Source organism: Borostomias antarcticus, assembly GCF_949987555.1.
Source record: "Borostomias antarcticus genome assembly, chromosome: 15".
NCBI classification, from domain to species: Eukaryota; Metazoa; Chordata; class Actinopteri; order Stomiiformes; family Stomiidae; genus Borostomias; species Borostomias antarcticus.
Window position 1 is genome coordinate 16,400,729 of NC_140248.1, and position 17,720 is coordinate 16,418,448.

General features: G+C 46.9%; 1 protein-coding gene across 2 annotated transcripts; it reads left to right on the forward strand.

Annotated features, from left to right (window-relative positions):
- Nucleotides 1-2,018: 2,018 nt before the first annotated feature.
- On the forward strand, nucleotides 2,019-15,180 carry LOC311318673 (calpain-5-like). 2 transcript variants are annotated; one of them, XM_084450072.1, is made up of 13 exons: nucleotides 2,019-2,236; nucleotides 4,609-4,804; nucleotides 6,502-6,633; nucleotides 6,988-7,196; nucleotides 7,840-8,032; nucleotides 8,199-8,389; nucleotides 9,001-9,078; nucleotides 9,260-9,455; nucleotides 9,940-10,062; nucleotides 10,980-11,182; nucleotides 11,304-11,425; nucleotides 13,096-13,232; nucleotides 14,460-15,180. In XM_084450072.1, the coding sequence occupies exons 2-13, from the start codon at nucleotides 4,640-4,642 to the stop codon at nucleotides 14,640-14,642; spliced, it is 1,932 nt and encodes a 643-aa protein (XP_084306198.1). In that variant the 5' UTR covers nucleotides 2,019-2,236; nucleotides 4,609-4,639; the 3' UTR covers nucleotides 14,643-15,180. The 2 variants fall into 2 exon arrangements, with proteins under 2 accessions (XP_084306198.1, XP_084306199.1); XM_084450073.1 differs by having other exon boundaries at nucleotides 7,012-7,196.
- Nucleotides 15,181-17,720: the final 2,540 nt, after the last annotated feature.

Sequence of the window (17,720 nt, forward strand, 5' to 3'; positions counted from 1 at the left end):
AGCCTGATCTCCAGCAGAATGCCTTTATAAACAGCTCTCCTCATCGGGAGACATTGACATTAGCCATGATGACAAGGTCACTACATTTGCCTCTGGCTTTGAAATCCTTACCACTATTACTGGGAAACGGAGACGTTGCAACATTGCAGGGTGCAGCTGTGTGTGTGTGTGTGTGTGTGTGTGTGTGTGTGTGTGTGTGTGTGTGTGTGTGTGTGTGTGTGTGTGTGTGTGTGTGTGTGTGTGTGTGTGTGTGTGTGAGGATGGCAAAAGAGAGATCCATCAGTGCTTACCCTAGATGGCAGTTGGAAATGTAGGCTTGGAAGGGTAGGCCTAGTGGGTTTATATGGAAGATGACAGGAAGGGAGTTTGAATACTTAAGCATACTTAACTTAATTAATACTTCAACTTAAGCTTCGACAGCATGGTTCTGACCTCGGTTCCCTTTAAGTGAACCCAACAGAAAGATGCCCACTGTCCCTTCCCTTGAAAGAGGTCTTTTCCTGGTCCACTTCAGCTCTGACCGGGTATAAACGCCTATGTCATTGAGTATTTCTGAGACAGAAATACACTGAGGGGCTTATCCAGAGTTCAGACGCATGATACGGCCCCAGGCTGATAACATTTCTGTGGGACTACTGTCTAGCAGTAAGCTACACCAGTGAAGGGCTGTGCTTTGTCTGCCTTTCCACACACAAAGGCCCACAGAACTTCAGCCCGAGAGAGAGACCTTCAGTGCGCACTACAAGTGCACATGCCTGGGATTCCACTAGAGCAACGATATAAGAATCATATGAAGAGATCACTCTTTACAAGGATGTCCAGCTCTGCCCTAACCGTCAGTCTGTGATGGTGCGATATGTGTCAGGTAGGACTTAATGTTGGGTGGACAGGAAGTATTTATATGTCGCTGTCCGTTTGTAAGAGGTTTTGTAAACGAGCCAGGCTGGTTATCATCTCTTCTTAGGAAACCAGTGGAGTTAGTCAGTCTCTGGTGGCATCACTTCCCAGGAGTCTTTATCGGTAACATGGAAACCCATCCCAGTGTGCATTGCAAGGAGCGGGGCCCGGCGGTGCCATCTAGAACAGTAAGTTCACTACAAAACCCATACAGCAGTAGTTCTGAGACCATACGATGCTGTTCCTCACACAGAACTTCCAATTGCGCAAATACTCTCAGAGGCTTCTTGGAAACGGTTGCGTCTGTGACCTTCGAACTTCAACCTCTTAGCCTGTCCAGGCAGCTCTTCTTTTCTAAGGCACTTAGGCAGTGTCTTTAACTCCAGCATGGATTTCACCCGATTGACTCCTTCCTCCCTCAGAACTCGGTCTGTCTCTTGGCTGAGCACTCGACCCCGAGCCTCCAGAAACCCTCCAGCTGGACAGAAGGACTGTCTGTCTGGGAGATTTTGGAGTCCAATGTATAATCTCTGCCCAGAGCTTGTCATGTTATGGAAAACAAGGATTCCTGTACAGTATGTATCATAAAATGTACGTGCAGATCCTAGTACAGTACATGCACTCTGCAATAAATGAACTACGCATGCGTTAAGGTGAGTGGAAGTTGAATGTGGCGTCCATCTCTACAGACTTATCTTAGTCTGTAGAGACAGAGATATATACCACCTCTCTGCAACAGCCCCATAAGGAGAGGGGGTCATAACCATGTGTGCTGGGACTGGGGCTGTAGCACCTACTGCAACCGGGGGAGGGGTCAGCTGGCAGCATCACAGGACAGCTCTTTCTCATCCTGTCCTGATTGCATCAGTGGTGTGTGGGAGTGAAGCTTGCTGTCTCCTTTTGCCCCCTCTTCTCTCCCCTGGCCACCCCAGTGTCCCCCCCCCCCTCTCCCCCTGGCTTGGCTGCACCTAGCAGAGCCTGATAGCCCCAAGCATGTGTTGGACAACAAATCTCTCATCTCAAATGGAATGAGCCTGGGAGCCCAGGCTTCTTATAAATCGCCTCCTGCCCCAAAACAGGCACTCGTTAGACTAATTTTCAGTGGGTGTGAGTCTAAACGAAGGAGCGTTTTTGGGGTACTTTCTCTTTGGGAGCGGAAAATCACTTTGTTGGTGGAGAGACAAGTGGTTAGACAGTTGTTTTCTTTTAGGGAGGGACACGAGGACGGGCTAGCTGATGCTGGGATGTCCCTGTCGTCTTCTCATCTTCTCAACCCCTCAACGTGGTGGAACACTCGGACTTCCTCTGAGGTCTTAGGTGGACTAAGACCTAAAAACAGGTAAGACCCATAATATTGTGTAAATAACATGGGACATTATTATTATAAAACAGTGGCATGCTGAGGAATGTAGTTTGTTTTGTTATTCTTTATGGGTGTGATGCCTGTAGAGAGTCTCATCTCATTTTTTTTCCATAAATTTAATTTTCTTCATTTATTTATTCGCACCATAAAAAAAATAAAAACAAGAACATTAAAACAAAATCAAAACAGAACCAAAGCAGGTGCCGGAGAGGGAATGGAATCATCCTCTCTCTTCCATAGTGGAAGAGAGAGAATGGAATCTGTCACAGACAACATGTACCAACATGCATTCCAAACCCTAACGCTACCCTGGGGCAGATCTGACAAACTGAAACAAACCACACAGTATTCTTAATCTAATCCACCAAGATTACAGTGAATTGAATTGAATTGAAACCTTTATTGCCCCAGAGGGGAATTTGTTTAGCACACATCAAGCATACAGAAAACATTAAAATGTACGCCCATCACCAACACCACAATGTCACCAACCACCATCATCGTCATCACCATCCTCACCAACATCATTGCATCAACATGCGCAACAGTGAGCTGTAAACTATCTCATCACGATTCATATGATTTGTACAGTATGTAAATAAAGGCGTAATGGAGTGATACTGTACTGTAGTATATCAGTGAGAACATTAGTCAAAGTGGTGTGGGTTGTATGGTTGTGGTTGGGGGCTGTGTTGAACCCTAAATAACCAGAACTAGAAGCACAAACAGAAATAACCAGTTAGACCATGTCAGCTATGTAAAGGGATCTCTGGTTACGCACATACACACACACACACACACACACACACACACACACACACACACACACACACACACACACACATGCGCTTCCTCATCAGGGAAACGACAATATAGTCTATATGGCAAACTGGTAGTCCCTAACATTGGTGAGATTTGTTCACATGATTACATGCTCCTCCTGATATCTGTTACATCACTATATCACCTCACCCTAACCCTAACCCAGTCTACAGTGATATGATACACATCACCCACAACAGTGACTTGACCAGTACTGTGACACGTCCTAATATAATGATTAATTCCACAGTTAATAGCTACAGTAGCACAGGTACAGTAAACACACACTTGCCTTAGCACACTTCAATGGGAGTGGCCCTGAACATGCACAGACTAAACTGGGTCACGCAGGGATTGGGGGAGGGGCGAGTCAGACAGGTACAAATACCTGAGAAAACCCTTCTCCCTCCAGTTCTCTCATTCATTCCCAAGGAGGCGACTGCCACAACATTACCAGTCAGGTACAGTCGTTGACGTTTGTTGGTTTCCGAATACACTCTTCTTCTTAAAGTTGTTTAAAAGATTTACAGTAACGTCCATTGCTTTGTGTTGATAAGCTGAAGGAAGTGACATAAAATGCTCAGTGGTGTGTGTGTGTGTGTGTGTGTGTGTGTGTGTGTGTGTGTGTGTGTGTGTGTGTGTGTGTGTGTGTGTGTGTGAAAGAGCCAGGGTGTGACAAGAAGGAAAAGCGTGAGGAAGAATTCTATACTAGTCATCGGGTATTCTGGAGAATCACTTGAGCCTTCCTGTAAATGTTATTGTATGTTGTAACACCCGAGGGGTCGGACGTTCTACAGAAGTTCCATAATTATAATAAGGAATAAACAGATTCCTGAAAAATCTCGTCATCAGCTCCAAGCTGCTCATTTCGTTTGGGAAACATTGTGAATTTAGAGCTTGATTACTCTCCATAATCCCTCTGATGCAAAGTTATTACATTATCATAGTTAGTTATTAACTTCTTTGTCTGTGTGTTATTCATGGCAAGAGCGAAAGGACAGTGCATTGGCAGGCGGACAGACAGGCTTCCTACCAGGACCCGTCTTGTTTGTGTAGAGCCAGCGGGGTCGGGGTGATGGTTAAGGGCCCAGTGGTCATGGACTTAGAAAATCATCGGTTCCCAGGGGAACACATCTGTTTTGTTCTTCACAATTTTGGCTCTGGATACCCCCTCCTAGGGAGGCTTTTTTCCTGGTGACTCCTCTATTTATGTTACACAGATTGAATTCAAGTAAATCCATTGGGGACGATAACCATTGAAATTGAATTTTTGTTGCACTTTGATTATCATACTTACGTGTAATCATGTTAGTCTATTGTCCTGTGGGAGTGTTCAAGAGTATTCATCAGAACTAAAATAACATTGCAATGTCTCCCAAACATTTATGCAAGGATTGATGGGGAGTATTTGTGATATGTTTAGGTCAGAGGTTAGATGAGTTATCTGAAGTAGTCTGTCTGACAGACACCGGCCTGAACTCACTCTGTCCATAAGTAACCTGCTGTCTGTCCTTTTCTGTGGTCAGCTTGCAGTTCGGAGATCTCCTTGTCTGAGCAATGTTCTCCACGGTCACTGCGTATAAAAACCAGCACTACGCCAGTCTGAAGAAGGGATGTCTCGAAGCCAAGGAGCTGTTTGAGGACCCTGAGTTCCCGCCCACCAACGCATCCCTGTTTTACTCCAAGCCACCTCCTGGTGTTGTGGAGTGGAAGAGACCTGCGGTGAGTCTCCAAACCAAACAAGTCGTCTCCTTACTCACTCCCTCTTTGACCTCTGAAAGTCCAGCTCATTTCTGTCAGCTTTTACCAAGAGGGTACGAGCTGCTCTCAAGATGGCTGCCTGGGTCGTTACTCTTGTTTCTCCACATTGTTTTAGGAAAGCAACTGCTTTCATAGAACTAAACCTGGACATCCCTTGATCTACAGTATCACACATTCTAGATTTGTACGTTAACAATACAATTTAGTCATTTAACAGACACTTTTGTCCAAAGTGACTTACAATAAGTACATTTGTCTAGAGTAACTAAACTGACTGTACACCCCAGTCATCGTTGGTAAGCCTTGAATAAGAATAAGTAACACCAGCAGTCACAGTGCTGGAGGAAGGAAGAGGACAGGTCTTTTTTATGGGTTTTAGATGAGTAGGAACTGTCCGATCCCATCCAGTGACACGGCTATGACTGGGTTTTTATTTGGCCTGTTTGCTGGGTGTGCTGGGTTGGGTGTTATGACCGTGTTATAAAGGTTAATGTCAGAGGTTTGCCGTTTGCACCACGCTACGATGATTTATGAGGTGGTTGTTAGAAAAAGATTTGTAAACTTTTAAACGCTTAGACATTTTATCGGGAGCATATTCCTGTTTGGCTCAGTCGGGAGGGTTAGTGTTCTGTTTGGCTCAGTCGGGAGGGTTAGTGTTCTGTTTGGCTCAGTCGGGAGGGTTAGTGTTCTGTTTGGCTCAGTCGGGAGGGTTAGTGTTCTGTTTGGCTCAGTCGGGAGGGTTAGTGTTCTGTTTGGCTCAGTCGGGAGGGTAGTGTTCTGTTTGGCTCAGTCGGGAGGGTTAGTGTTCTGTTTGGCTCAGTCAGGAGGGTTAGTGTTCTGTTTGGCTCAGTCAGGAGGGTTAGTGTTCTGTTTGGCTCAGTCAGGAGGGTTAGTGTTCTGTTTGGCTCAGTCAGGAGGGTTAGTGTTCTGTTTGGCTCAGTCAGGAGGGTTAGTGTTCTGTTTGGCTCAGTCAGGAGGGTTAGTGTTCTGTTTGGCTCAGTCGGGAGGGTTAGTGGTCTGTTTGGCTCAGTCGGGAGGGTTAGTGTTCTGTTTGGCTCAGTCGGGAGGGTTAGTGTTCTGTTTGGCTCAGTCGGGAGGGTTAGTGTTCTGTTTGGCTCAGTCGGGAGGGTTAGTGTTCTGTTTGGCTCAGTCGGGAGGGTTAGTGTTCTGTTTGGCTCAGTCGGGAGGGTTAGTGTTCTGTTTGGCTCAGTCGGGAGGGTTAGTGTTCTGTTTGGCTCAGTCGGGAGGGTTAGTGTTCTGTTTGGCTCAGTCGGGAGGGTTAGTGTTCTGTTTGGCTCAGTCGGGAGGGTTAGTGTTCTGTTTGTCTCAGTCGGGAGGGTTAGTGTTCTGTTTGGCTCAGTCGGGAGGGTTAATGTTCTGTGGCAGTGCTCTGGTGACACGTTGCTCAAGAGCCAGACCGATGACATGGCAGCTTTTCCAGAAAGTTTCAACTCATTTAGGAAGAAAACAAGTTCTGTGCCAAAAACGTTTTGACTATTGTTTTAAGCATTTGTCACTCACTGCTGGTGTGTTGTAGCACATCCCAGGAGATGGTACCTTTCTTTCCATAGGTTCATAGGTTCTTCTCGACATTTCGTTAGAGTAGAGCTAACTAAGGAGAATCTGACCAGGAATAATTATCTCATTCTCTTTCACAGGAGATCAGCAGTGAGCCACATCTGTTTGTGGAGGGTATTAGCTCCCATGACCTGAACCAGGGGATTGTGGGTAACTGCTGGTTCGTGGCGGCCTGCTCTTGCCTGGCTCTGAAGCCAGACCTCTGGCAGAAGGTGAGTCTACCTTTCTCCGTCTCTCCACACAGTCTGGACTACAGCTGAGACCTGTAGGCCTTCGGATAAGGAATTCAGTCCAAACACAAAGATATCCTTCCACACCCCCCGACTTAGCTTACAGAGGTTACCTGGGGAATTCACCTGAGGGGATTCCTCTCCTACTCACCCCGGGTCAAAGGAAAGCAGCGCTATCTTTCTCTCTAAGATGACCCTATCACATTTCAGAAGTAGTATTCTCTGGTCGGCAGGTTTTGAGAACAGAAGACAACACAATCCGTCACTGTAGCCTTTCCTCTCATCTCATCGCCTCAGTGGATCGTCTGCTGTGTTTTCTGTTGCTGTCCCCGGCAGGTTATCCCTGACTGGAAGGAGCAGGAGTGGGATCCCAAGCACACAGAGCACTATGCTGGCATCTTCCACTTCCAGTTCTGGGTTTTCGGAGAGTGGTTGGACGTGGTGGTGGATGACCGCCTGCCCACCATCAACGGAGAGCTCATCTACTGCCACTCCAAGCTCAACAATGAGTTCTGGAGCGCGCTGCTGGAGAAGGCCTATGCCAAGTCAGTGTAACAGTGGCGGTGTGACCATCTTAACTGTCAACGTCCCATCTCATTCCATGACTCCTCGCCTCCCTGGATGTCTGCGTGTCTCACCTCTCTGAACATCCCTGTTTCTCACCTCTCAACATCCCTGTGTCTCACCTCTCTGAACATCCCTGTGTCTTACCTCTCTGAACATCGTGTCTCACCTCTCTGAACATCCCTGTGTCTCACCTCTCTGAACATCATGTCTCACCTCTCTAAACATCCCTCTGTCTCAACTCTCTGAACATCCCTGTCTCACCTCTCTGAACATCCCTGTCTCACCTCTCTGAACATCCCTGTCTCACCTCTCTGAACATCCCTGTGTCTCACCTCACTCAACATCCCTGTGTCTCACCTATCTAAAAATCCCTGTCTCAGCTGTCTGAACATACCTGTGTCTCCTCTCTGAACATCCCTGTGTCTCACCTCTCTGAACATCCCTGTGTCTCACCTCTCTGAACATCCCTGTGTCTCACCTCTCTGAACATCCCTGTCTCACCTCTCTGAACATCCCTGTCTCACCTCTCTGAACATCCCTGTCTCACCTCTCTGAACATCCCTGTCTCACCTCTCTGAACATCCCTGTCTCACCTCTCTGAACATCCCTGTGTGGCTCCAGGCTGTCTGGCTGCTACGAGTCTCTGGATGGAGGCAACACCGGGGACGCGGTGGTGGACTTCAGCGGAGCCGTGGCCGAGGCCATCGACCTGCAGGTGGAGGCCTACCACAGCGACCAGGAGAAACAGGACAAGCTGTTTGAGGACCTTCTCAAGGTCTACGACAGGGGAGGGATCATCAGCAGCTCCATTAAGGTACTGTATGACGTATTGCATCCCAGAGTTCTCCTCAAGTTGGCCTTCGATGTTCTCCGGGTTGTGTATTGAGGGGCATAGCGGTATGGCTGGTTCACTGACTGACCGGCCGACTAATTGACTGTCTGATCGACTGACCGGCTGTGTTCGCCTCTCTGCATCTCAGGCATCGCCGACTGAAATCGAGCAGCAGATGGCGTGCGGGCTGGTGAAGGGTCACGCCTACTCCGTGACTGCGGTGAAGAAAGTGCGTTTGGGCCACGGGCTGATCGCTTACTTCCAGAACGAGACCATCCCCCTGATCCGCATGAGAAACCCCTGGGGAAAGACGGAGTGGAATGGAACCTGGAGCGACAGGTGAGGAGGAGGAGGAGGAGGAGGAGAAGGAGGAGTAGGAGGAGGAGGAGAGGCCTTCATCCTCTCTGCTGTGTTCTAAGCAGCTGAGCATCAGCCTATGAGCGAGCCAAGATCTCTCTATCAAAATCTTCATCTTTCTAAATATGCACAGTAAATGTCTTCATCTCCTTCCACTCCACATCTAACTCTTCTCTTCTCTTCTCTTCTCTTCTCTTCTCTTCTCTTCTCTTCTCTTCTCTTCTCTTCTCTTCTCTTCTCTTCTCTTCTCTTCTCTTCTCTTCTCTTCTCTTTTCTCTCTTCTCTTCTGTTCTGTTCTGTTCTGTTCTGTTCTGTTCTGTTCTGTTCTCTTCTCTTCTCTTCTCTTCTCTTCTCTTTTCTTTTCTTTTCTTTTCTTTTCTTTTCTTTTCTTTTCTTTTCTTTTCTTTTCTTTTCTTTTCTTTTCTTTTCTTTTCTTTTCTTTTCTTTTCTTTTCTTTTCTTTTCTTTTCTTTTCTTTTCTTCTCTTCTCTTCTCTTCTCTTCTCTTCTCTTCTCTTCTCTTCTCTTCTCTCCTCTCTTTTCTCCTCTCTTCTCTCCTCTTCTCCTCTTCTCTCCTGTTCTCTTCTCTGTTCAGTTCTGCAGAATGGGAGCAGGTTGGCAGCATGGAGAGAGAGAATCTGGGCATCACGGTGGAGGATAACGGGGAGTTCTGGTGAGTGTGAACAGAACATCATCACAACTATCCTCTAGCTCTGTAATGCTTGAGGAAACTCTAATTCTCTCATTAATGAGTGATGGTTTGCTGTGTGTGTGTGTGTGTGTGTGTGTGTGTGTGTGTGTGTGTGCAATTGTATGTTATGTGTTTGCGTGTGTGTGTGTGTGTGTTTCTGTAGGATGTCGTTTGCAGACTGGTGCAAGTACTTCACAGACGCAGACGTGTGTCGTCTCATCAACACCTCCCTGATCAGCGTTCACAAGACGTGGAACGAAGCGGTGCATTCTGGGAGCTGGACCAAGCACGCTGAGCCCCTGCACAACCGCTCTGGCGGCTGCCTAAACCACAAACAGACCTTCCTACAGAACCCACAGGTACCGACCTAGACCGCTCCTTCCTAAGAACCCACAGGTACCGACCCAGCCCGCACCTTCCTACAGAACCCACAGGTGCCAACCCAGCTAGCACCTTCCTACAGAACCCACTGGTACTACTGACCCAGCTAGCACCTTCCTACAGAACCCACTGGTACTACTGACCCAGCTAGCACCTCCACTGTTCTCAGCTGGCATTCTTACTGTATATGTGAGATCTGCCAGACAGGCCTTTCTTGCTCCTGACTTACCAGATTCCTTTTTTGAAGAACAGTCTTTGTCAAAATTGTTGGTTGTTAGCATTAGCCTGGATCCAGACTTTCGAATCCGCCCGCTCCACCGAAGATCTCAACGGAGCGTAACGACTTGACAGTTCTGTCTGATATCAGGCTCTGTTAGCATAGCAGTTCTCGTGTTGGCATAACCCCGGTTCCTCTCTCCACAGTGCTTTACCCTCAGCCATGTCTCTGCTCTCTTGTTGCAGTATCTGTTTGACGTGACCAAGGAGCAGGACGAGGTCCTGATCTCCCTGCAACAGAGGGACATGAAGATCCACAGGCGCCTCGGCCAGGGAGAGAACCTCACCGTCGGCTTTTCGGTCTTCAAGGTAGGCCAGCGGGCTCGGAGGGACCACAATCTATTGCCTTTTTTCTACTGTCGTGCCGAACCGTTCTGAGCACGCAGGGTAACCGTTCCGACGGTGTTTCCACATGGGACCGGTTGGGCCCAGAACCGTTCAGAGAACCGTTCCCATGTCACGGTTGTCTAACCGTACTGAATGAAACAGAACCGTTCTTTAGTAGAAATGTGAAAGTTAGTTCCGCAAACAACATTCCGTGGAACACAACAGCCTGAGAGGTGGAAACAGACACTGTAACCGTTGCCACGGGTCCGGAACGGCGCGGATTGAGCACGGTATCGGTTCGGCACAACAGTGGAAATAAGGCTTCTTGAGACAGCAGGGGGGGCAGGAAGGACTACAGTCTACCGAGACAGCAGTGAGTTAGGGTGTGATGCTGGGGCCAGAAATGCTTCTTCTACGGAGACAGGGCGTTCGTCTGGGTCTCAGGGCATCGCTCCAAGGTCAGGGTGTTTGTCTGGGACGCGAGGCGTTGTTGTCCATTTATTTTGGGGAGAAACGTATCAAAGCCACATGTTTGGCTTTTCCCGTGTGTTAAAAAATGTTGCCAGATCACTGGAATCTCACTTTTCTCCTCATCTGTTGAACAAACAGTGAGAGCTAGTCAGTGTTTACACCAAAGGCGCAGACATTACTCTACAGTTCATATCAAGGACAAGAAAGTCTTTCAACAAAAACACTAATCATACATTGTTATGCTTGATGTGAACAGGCTATAAAAACAAACTGCATTTGGTACAAAACAATGAATCACTCTGAATTTGTAAATCCATATTCCCGGATTTTCAAGACTATGTTGGTCAAGGGGGATTTTAACATCTGTAATGTATATAACTGATAATACTAATAAATATATATATTTTTTTTATCTGTGTTTTTCAAAGGTGGAACTCAACAGGAAGTATCGCATGCATGACATCATAACCCAGCACAACGTGGTCACGTCAACGTTCATCAACGCTCGTACGGTGTTCAAGCGCTGCATCCTGTCCAAGGGCCGCTACGTCATCATCCCCTCCACCTTCAAGCCAGGGATCCTGGGAGAGTACATGATCCGGGTCTTCACTGACGTGGACTCCGGATGCAGGTAGCTTACAAGAGCTGGGACACAGCTGTCTACACCCGAGTCATTCCATCTACTGTAACACACACAGTGATGTATTGAATATGCTGACATGACTCTCTCTGTGTGTATCTCTGTATCTCAGAGAGCTGACGGAGGACAAGCCCATGGTCAAGTGCTGGAGTGCGTTCCTGGGCTACCCACAGGCTGTGACCCAGATCTACGTCCATGGAGCAGAGGGGCTAGAGAACCAAGACAGCTCTGGAGGTGAGAGAACTCTGTCTGTCTGTCTGTCTGTCTGTCTGTCTGTCCATCCGCCCGCCTGTCTGTCGGCCTTGCTGGAGAGATGGAAGATGGTTGAGCATCTGGACCGCGAAGGAGAGGTTCCACAACAGCTTCTTTCCTGACGCGGTCCGCAAGCTCAACAGCCAACAATTGCAGTAGACTGACACTGATGCCATTGCCCATTATATATTAGGCTATCCTTTACATGTATTTACCAGGTACATGTTTAGTAATTGGGGGACTATGAAAGGAAGGGTTATCCAAAATCATCAGAATAAGTTAATTTATCAATAGAAATCCATAAGCGTAGGGCCAATGGGCCTCGGATATAGACAATAAACTACCGGTGGAATGGTGGTGGAGCAATAGCGGGAGCATTTCGGATTACTAGCGGACCGCTGTCCCTGACGCTAATAATCCGCCAGAGGTCCGCTTGCCATTCGATGTGCAAATGGCCAGAAACCCACCAGCGGAGGTTCGCCAGCTCATCCATCGGGGACCCGCTGTAGGTCCGCTAGCCTTGTGTTATCTGGGTTTATCCCTTACCTTTGTCCAGAAACAGAAGTTTAACCAATTGCAGCAAAATAGCTAGCATTACAGGAATCATCAGTGTAACTGCTTTAGCAACTGACCGCTACCATTAATGTTATGGAAGCTGCTGTTAGTTGTTGTGAGCCCATGAGCTAACTGGCTTTCCCGCTCTTATTATGCTGGATTAACATTGGAAGCATTGGAACTGATGTGTCCAGGCGACAAGACCTATCTTAATTTATCAGACATTCTTTCATGTCATTTCAATTCACAGCTATTTCAGTGACATGACTAGCTTCCGTCCTACCAGTCCTGAACAGAAACAAGCCAGCCACGCACATAAGCCAGGCTGGACCTGGCCTGGTTCACAAGTTGGAGTTTGGGGAGTCCCGAGTTGTCTTGAACACACCATTAACCCCCTGTGACTGGTCTGTTCTGACGGACCAGTCTCTCAATCCCACTCCCCTGCCTTGGCTGACCCCCCCCCTCTCCAAACCCCGTTGGCCTACCACCCCCCCATCCCCCGGAACAATAATTGATCTCTTGACACTTTGACCATCTTGTCTATACAATAGACAACAATGGACTCTGCACTACTGTACACTTGAACACTTGAACCAACATCTGACAACACTCAACACTCAGAATTGAACACTATGCACAACTGTATACTTAATAGCCCTGCCTATATCATGGACACAGACATAGTCATCCATGATCGGATGGGATAGGTAGATGAGGATAATACTGATAGACTGCTAGACGATGGATAGTGTAGTAAATTGCCAGCTTGGGAACCTTTCAGTGTCTAGCTGAGTACCTAGGACTGGAATGAGGAAGCACTGATTAGTACTGATAAGATACTGGAAGGACAAGCAATTACAAAATTTCCAATGTACTCGTACTTGTTACACATGGCAAATAAACTTTCTATTCTATTCTATTCTATTCTATTCTATTCTATTCTATTCTATTCTATTCTATTCTATTCTATTCTGTCTGTCTGTCTGTCTGTCCAAATAGGATCTCATTCAGCCAAGTCTTCAAGCCATTACATAAAATCCTAACAACTAAACATTACAGATGTTCATTCACCTTGCCAATGCCATTTGTTGGTGCAGGTGCAGACCCCTATGTGATAATCTCCTGTGAGGGCTCCTCAGTGAAGTCTAAAATCCAGGTGGACACCCTGGAGCCAGAGTTCGGCACCAGAGCCATCTTCTACAGGAAAAAGCCCAGGAAGCCTGTCACTGTGGAGGTAAGATGGCCGACTCTGTCACTGTGGAGGTAAGATGGCCGACTCTGTCACTGTGGTGGTAAGATGGCCGACTCTGTTAGAAGGAATGGCAACAATGGCACAAATGGATGGATGACTGTTCTTGGCCCCAGTTCATACGCTGTCCCTCATACAGTCAGATAGTAGTCCAGTTCATACGCTGTCCCTCATACAGTCAGATAGTAGTCCAGTTCATACGCTGTCCCTCATACAGTCAGATAGTAGTCCAGTTCATACGCTGTCCCTCATACAGTCAGATAGTAGTCCAGTTCATACGCTCTCCCTCATACAGTCAGATAGTAGTCCAGTTCATACGCTGTCCCTCATACAGTCAGATAGTAGTCCAGTTCATACTCTGTCCCTCATTCAGTCAGATAGTAGTCCAGTTCATACGCTGTCCCTCATACAGTCAGATAGTAGTCCAGTTCATACTCTGTCCCTCATTCAGTCAGATAGTAGTCCAGTTCATACGCTGTCCCTCATTCAGTCAGATAGTAGTCCAGTTCATACTCTGTCCCTCATTCAGTCAGGTAGTAGTCCAGTTCATACTCTGTCCCTCATTCAGATAGTAGTCCAGTTCATACGCTGTCCCTCATTCAGTCAGATAGTAGTCCACAGCTGTTGTCATGTCATGGCCTTCTTCTGCTCTGCTCCACAAAGTTATAATAGTTTTGTTTTTTTCATTCATTTTTATATTTATATCATTTAAACTTTTTGTTTTCAATTTCAGTTTAGTTTGAATTCATTTTTTAAAGCAGGTTTGCTAGTTTAGTTTTTATTAGTTTCAGTATGAGTATTTTCAGTAATATTTGTTCTGCGCTAGCCTCATGAGACCATCCTGATCTCCCTAGTTCATGTTGTTTCACAAACCATCTGGCGCAGGTCAGGTTACTTCTGCGCACGGGCACAGCTAAAAAATAAATTGGAGGATAGATTTCATATCCACCCAAAATACTATACTTATGTATGAAATGAAAATGACTAACTAAACTAGTTAATGACTAACTAAACTAACTAAACTAAAGACTTTCTCTATAATTTTACTTTATTTTAGTTAGTTTTGTAAACACACAATACAGTTTTAGTTATCATTTTTGTAATGTCTAGTTTTTATTTTTATTTCAGTTAAGTAAAAAAATTTTTCATATCTAGTTTTCGTTTTCTAGTTCGTATTCGTTAACTATAATAACCTTGCGCCTCCATCTCCAGGTGTGGAACAGCAACGTGGTGAAGGACCAGTTCATGGGCCAGGTGGTGCTGGCGGGCTCCGTGAAGGACCCCGCCGACCCTCAGAAGCTCCAGCTGAGGAAGCGCGGCCGACAGATGGCCGACGAGATGCCCGGCACCATCAGCCTGCGGGTGGTCACCTCCACCCAGCTCACAGACATGTGAACCCCCCTGGGGTCAGTCCTCTCTGAACCAATGACAATACAGACCAGGAAATCGGCCAGCAAGACAGGAGGTCATCAGGAGGTCATCACTACTGTATAGTAGGCTGGCATGACCATCAACAGGAGCGCGGAATGGAAAGGATTAAAGGGTTTGCTGGGGACCGAGGAGCTGTCTCTTGCCTTCTGGATCTACACTTTATATGTTTGCTACTAGTTTTGCATTTGTTTTGCTCTGTAAAAGACAAGGACATGTTTTTAATGATGTCTGAGCTCCTGTGATATCTCTGAAAATCTGTGTCAAAACATTTTTTCGTGCATTTTCCTGTTTTCACTACATAGGCCTACTAGAAAGTCTATAACAGCTATATTCACTTTGAATTTAAACACACAACACTAGTAACGTTACCCTTGCATCCTTTGATATTACTGTCACACACATGATTTATACAGATGATCAGAAAATAAAGTATTTTCAGCAAAATATCTGGATCAGAATCGACAACATCTAATAGAAACTCCATGTCGACACCCTACTAAATGAACGAAGTAGCTGAGGTTGATTGTAATTTGTCTACAAATAAAAAGCCCAGGTATCGCCCCCAGATTTCAAGCGCATTCCTCTTTGGACTAATGATTCTGGGTTCCCATGTGGAAGATCGGTCATTCACCTGCCCCCCTGTTACACAAACTCAATTTTTTTTATTTTATTTCAGTCCAGTTTCCAAACTGCAGTATTTTGTTGTTTTACACTCAAGACAGCCATGCACAATTCATAGTTCAAAAAGTCTATTGCTTCAACCACAATTAAAAATAGCTTATCCAAAACCATGGATTTCCCCGTAGCATTTTCTGCTCTGTCCATGTTCAGAGATGGGGAAAGGCCTGCTGACATTCACCAGACTGATCAGCAGTTTACAAACCCAGATAATAATAATAATAATAATAATAATAATTTAAAAAGAAACATTTTTTTGTCTTTGTTCCGTTCTCTTGATACACATTAATAGAGGAATTTTCACACCACTTGTACAGGTTTACACATTCAGAAGAGAGGGATGTACAGGCGCAGCCGCAGGCGGGGAGCAGGCCAGCAGGGGGCGCTGTCCCAGAGTTCATCTTTGTGCTCATAGTTCAGTTGAGGCCTGTCCATGGAGGAGGGGCCCTGTCCGAGGGCCAGATCCAGGGGGGGGGTGGGTCACGTAGCAGGGGGGCCACAGAGAGACTGGGTGGGTCTGCGGTCCCTGGCTCTCTGTCCTTGTGGACGGGCAGACGAAGCCCAAGCAGGACAGTTCCACCCAGGAGGGACAGTGATCATTTTCTTTTCCAGGGTGCAAAACATTTACAAATACATACCATGGAGCAACCTGAATATTCTCCATTCATTTAAGTTACGTAGTCCTGAAAATCTTCCATCCTATTTACAAACATACACACGTATCCTAACAATGTTAGCCTATTTGGAGATGAAATAACATGTATTGTTTCCCATGCATGAAATCTGTCACATCCTCTATGCAATGGACAGTCCCTGTTTGGCCTCCCTCCAGCTTGGCTGCGTCTACGGAGGATGGGGCCTGGAGGCCGAGCTGCTGGCCATAACCCAGCTCTCTCAGTCCCACTGGACCACAGGGCCCAGGCATCTAGCGCAGGCTGAGGTCCAGCTCCCTCACTCACATGCTCTGAGATGCTCTCGCATGCCGCAACACATACAGGGAAGTCACACACACACACACACGCACACGCACACACACCATCTACCAGGGATCCAGCGTGAATTCCAGGGACAGTGGGTGAGTGGATGGTACCAGGGGAGGCCGGCTCAGAGACCAGGGGCTGGTATTACTACAGCTCAGGCCCTCCACGCCAGCACAGGGACCGACGTCTCTCCTGTGGCCACATCTCTCTGACCTGAGGAAGGCTGAGGCTGCATGGACCAGGCAGAGGATGACACAGGGATACGCATGGCTAAGCTACCAAATACAGACTCATCGAGAGGCAGTTATATACAGAGAGAGAGAGGGAGAGAGAGGGAGGGAGAGAACGAGAGAGGGAGAGAGAGATTTTAGAGGGTTTCTGACCACCTATTGGCTGCCAGTAATGGCAGAGTGAAGGGGAATGTGTTCTATTAAATACCAACTTTTTAAATGTTTTTTTTTAAGACATAAAATGGCACTCAGCAATTCAATAACCTAACCATGGGCAAATGATTCAGCAACCAGCTCCCTGAACCTGCCAAACACCCTAACAATTCACAGCAGCACACACAAAGAACATATACAACCAAACTCACACAGCACACACAAAGAACATATACAACCAAACTCACACAGCACATAAGACAACGTTTTTAGCCACAACAAGACACTGGAGCATAAATGTGAGCAGCAGCCTCTGCTGGGCGGGGTGGGACTGAAGTAGTAGCACCCCTTTAAGAAGCTCTATGTTCCCACTGCACGGATTCAGAGAGAGAAACCGAGGAACCCAGGGCCTAATTTTAGGATGACGCTACAGAAGGAACCTGCGTTAGATACATACAGGTCAAAATGATAACCATGGCTCACAGATAAAGCATGCGAAGGTAAGGCTCAGTGAAGTGAAACAAAATGGTGGCATTGGCAAACACTGACAGAGCAAAACAAACTGTATTTTTAAGGAACATTTTTGTTGGCAGACAATCCCATAGAATCCACTCAGTACGGCAACGCAGCCTTATTCAAAAGACAGCGGCCCCAGCGGTCTCTCTACATGACCTGGAGGTGCTCTCTGTCTGACTGCATGCACACAAGGGCCAAGACACAAGGGCCAAGACACAAGGGTCAAGACACACCTCGCTACCTCACCTCAACACCTGGACATTGTCTATCATTCCAAAATCATGACGTTGAACTTGAGTTATGAAAATTACTTTCCTAGCTTTGATCTGAGGACACAGCGCCCTTCGGTGAGCCGGTGGTGACTGAGTTAGCCCAGGGCAGCCGGAGGTCAGCCAGGGGGCAGCCGGGGGTCAGCCAGGGGTCAGCCGGGGGGCAGCCGGGGGTCTCTATGTCAGGCCTCTCAGTGTTAAGCAGTGTCAGAGTTG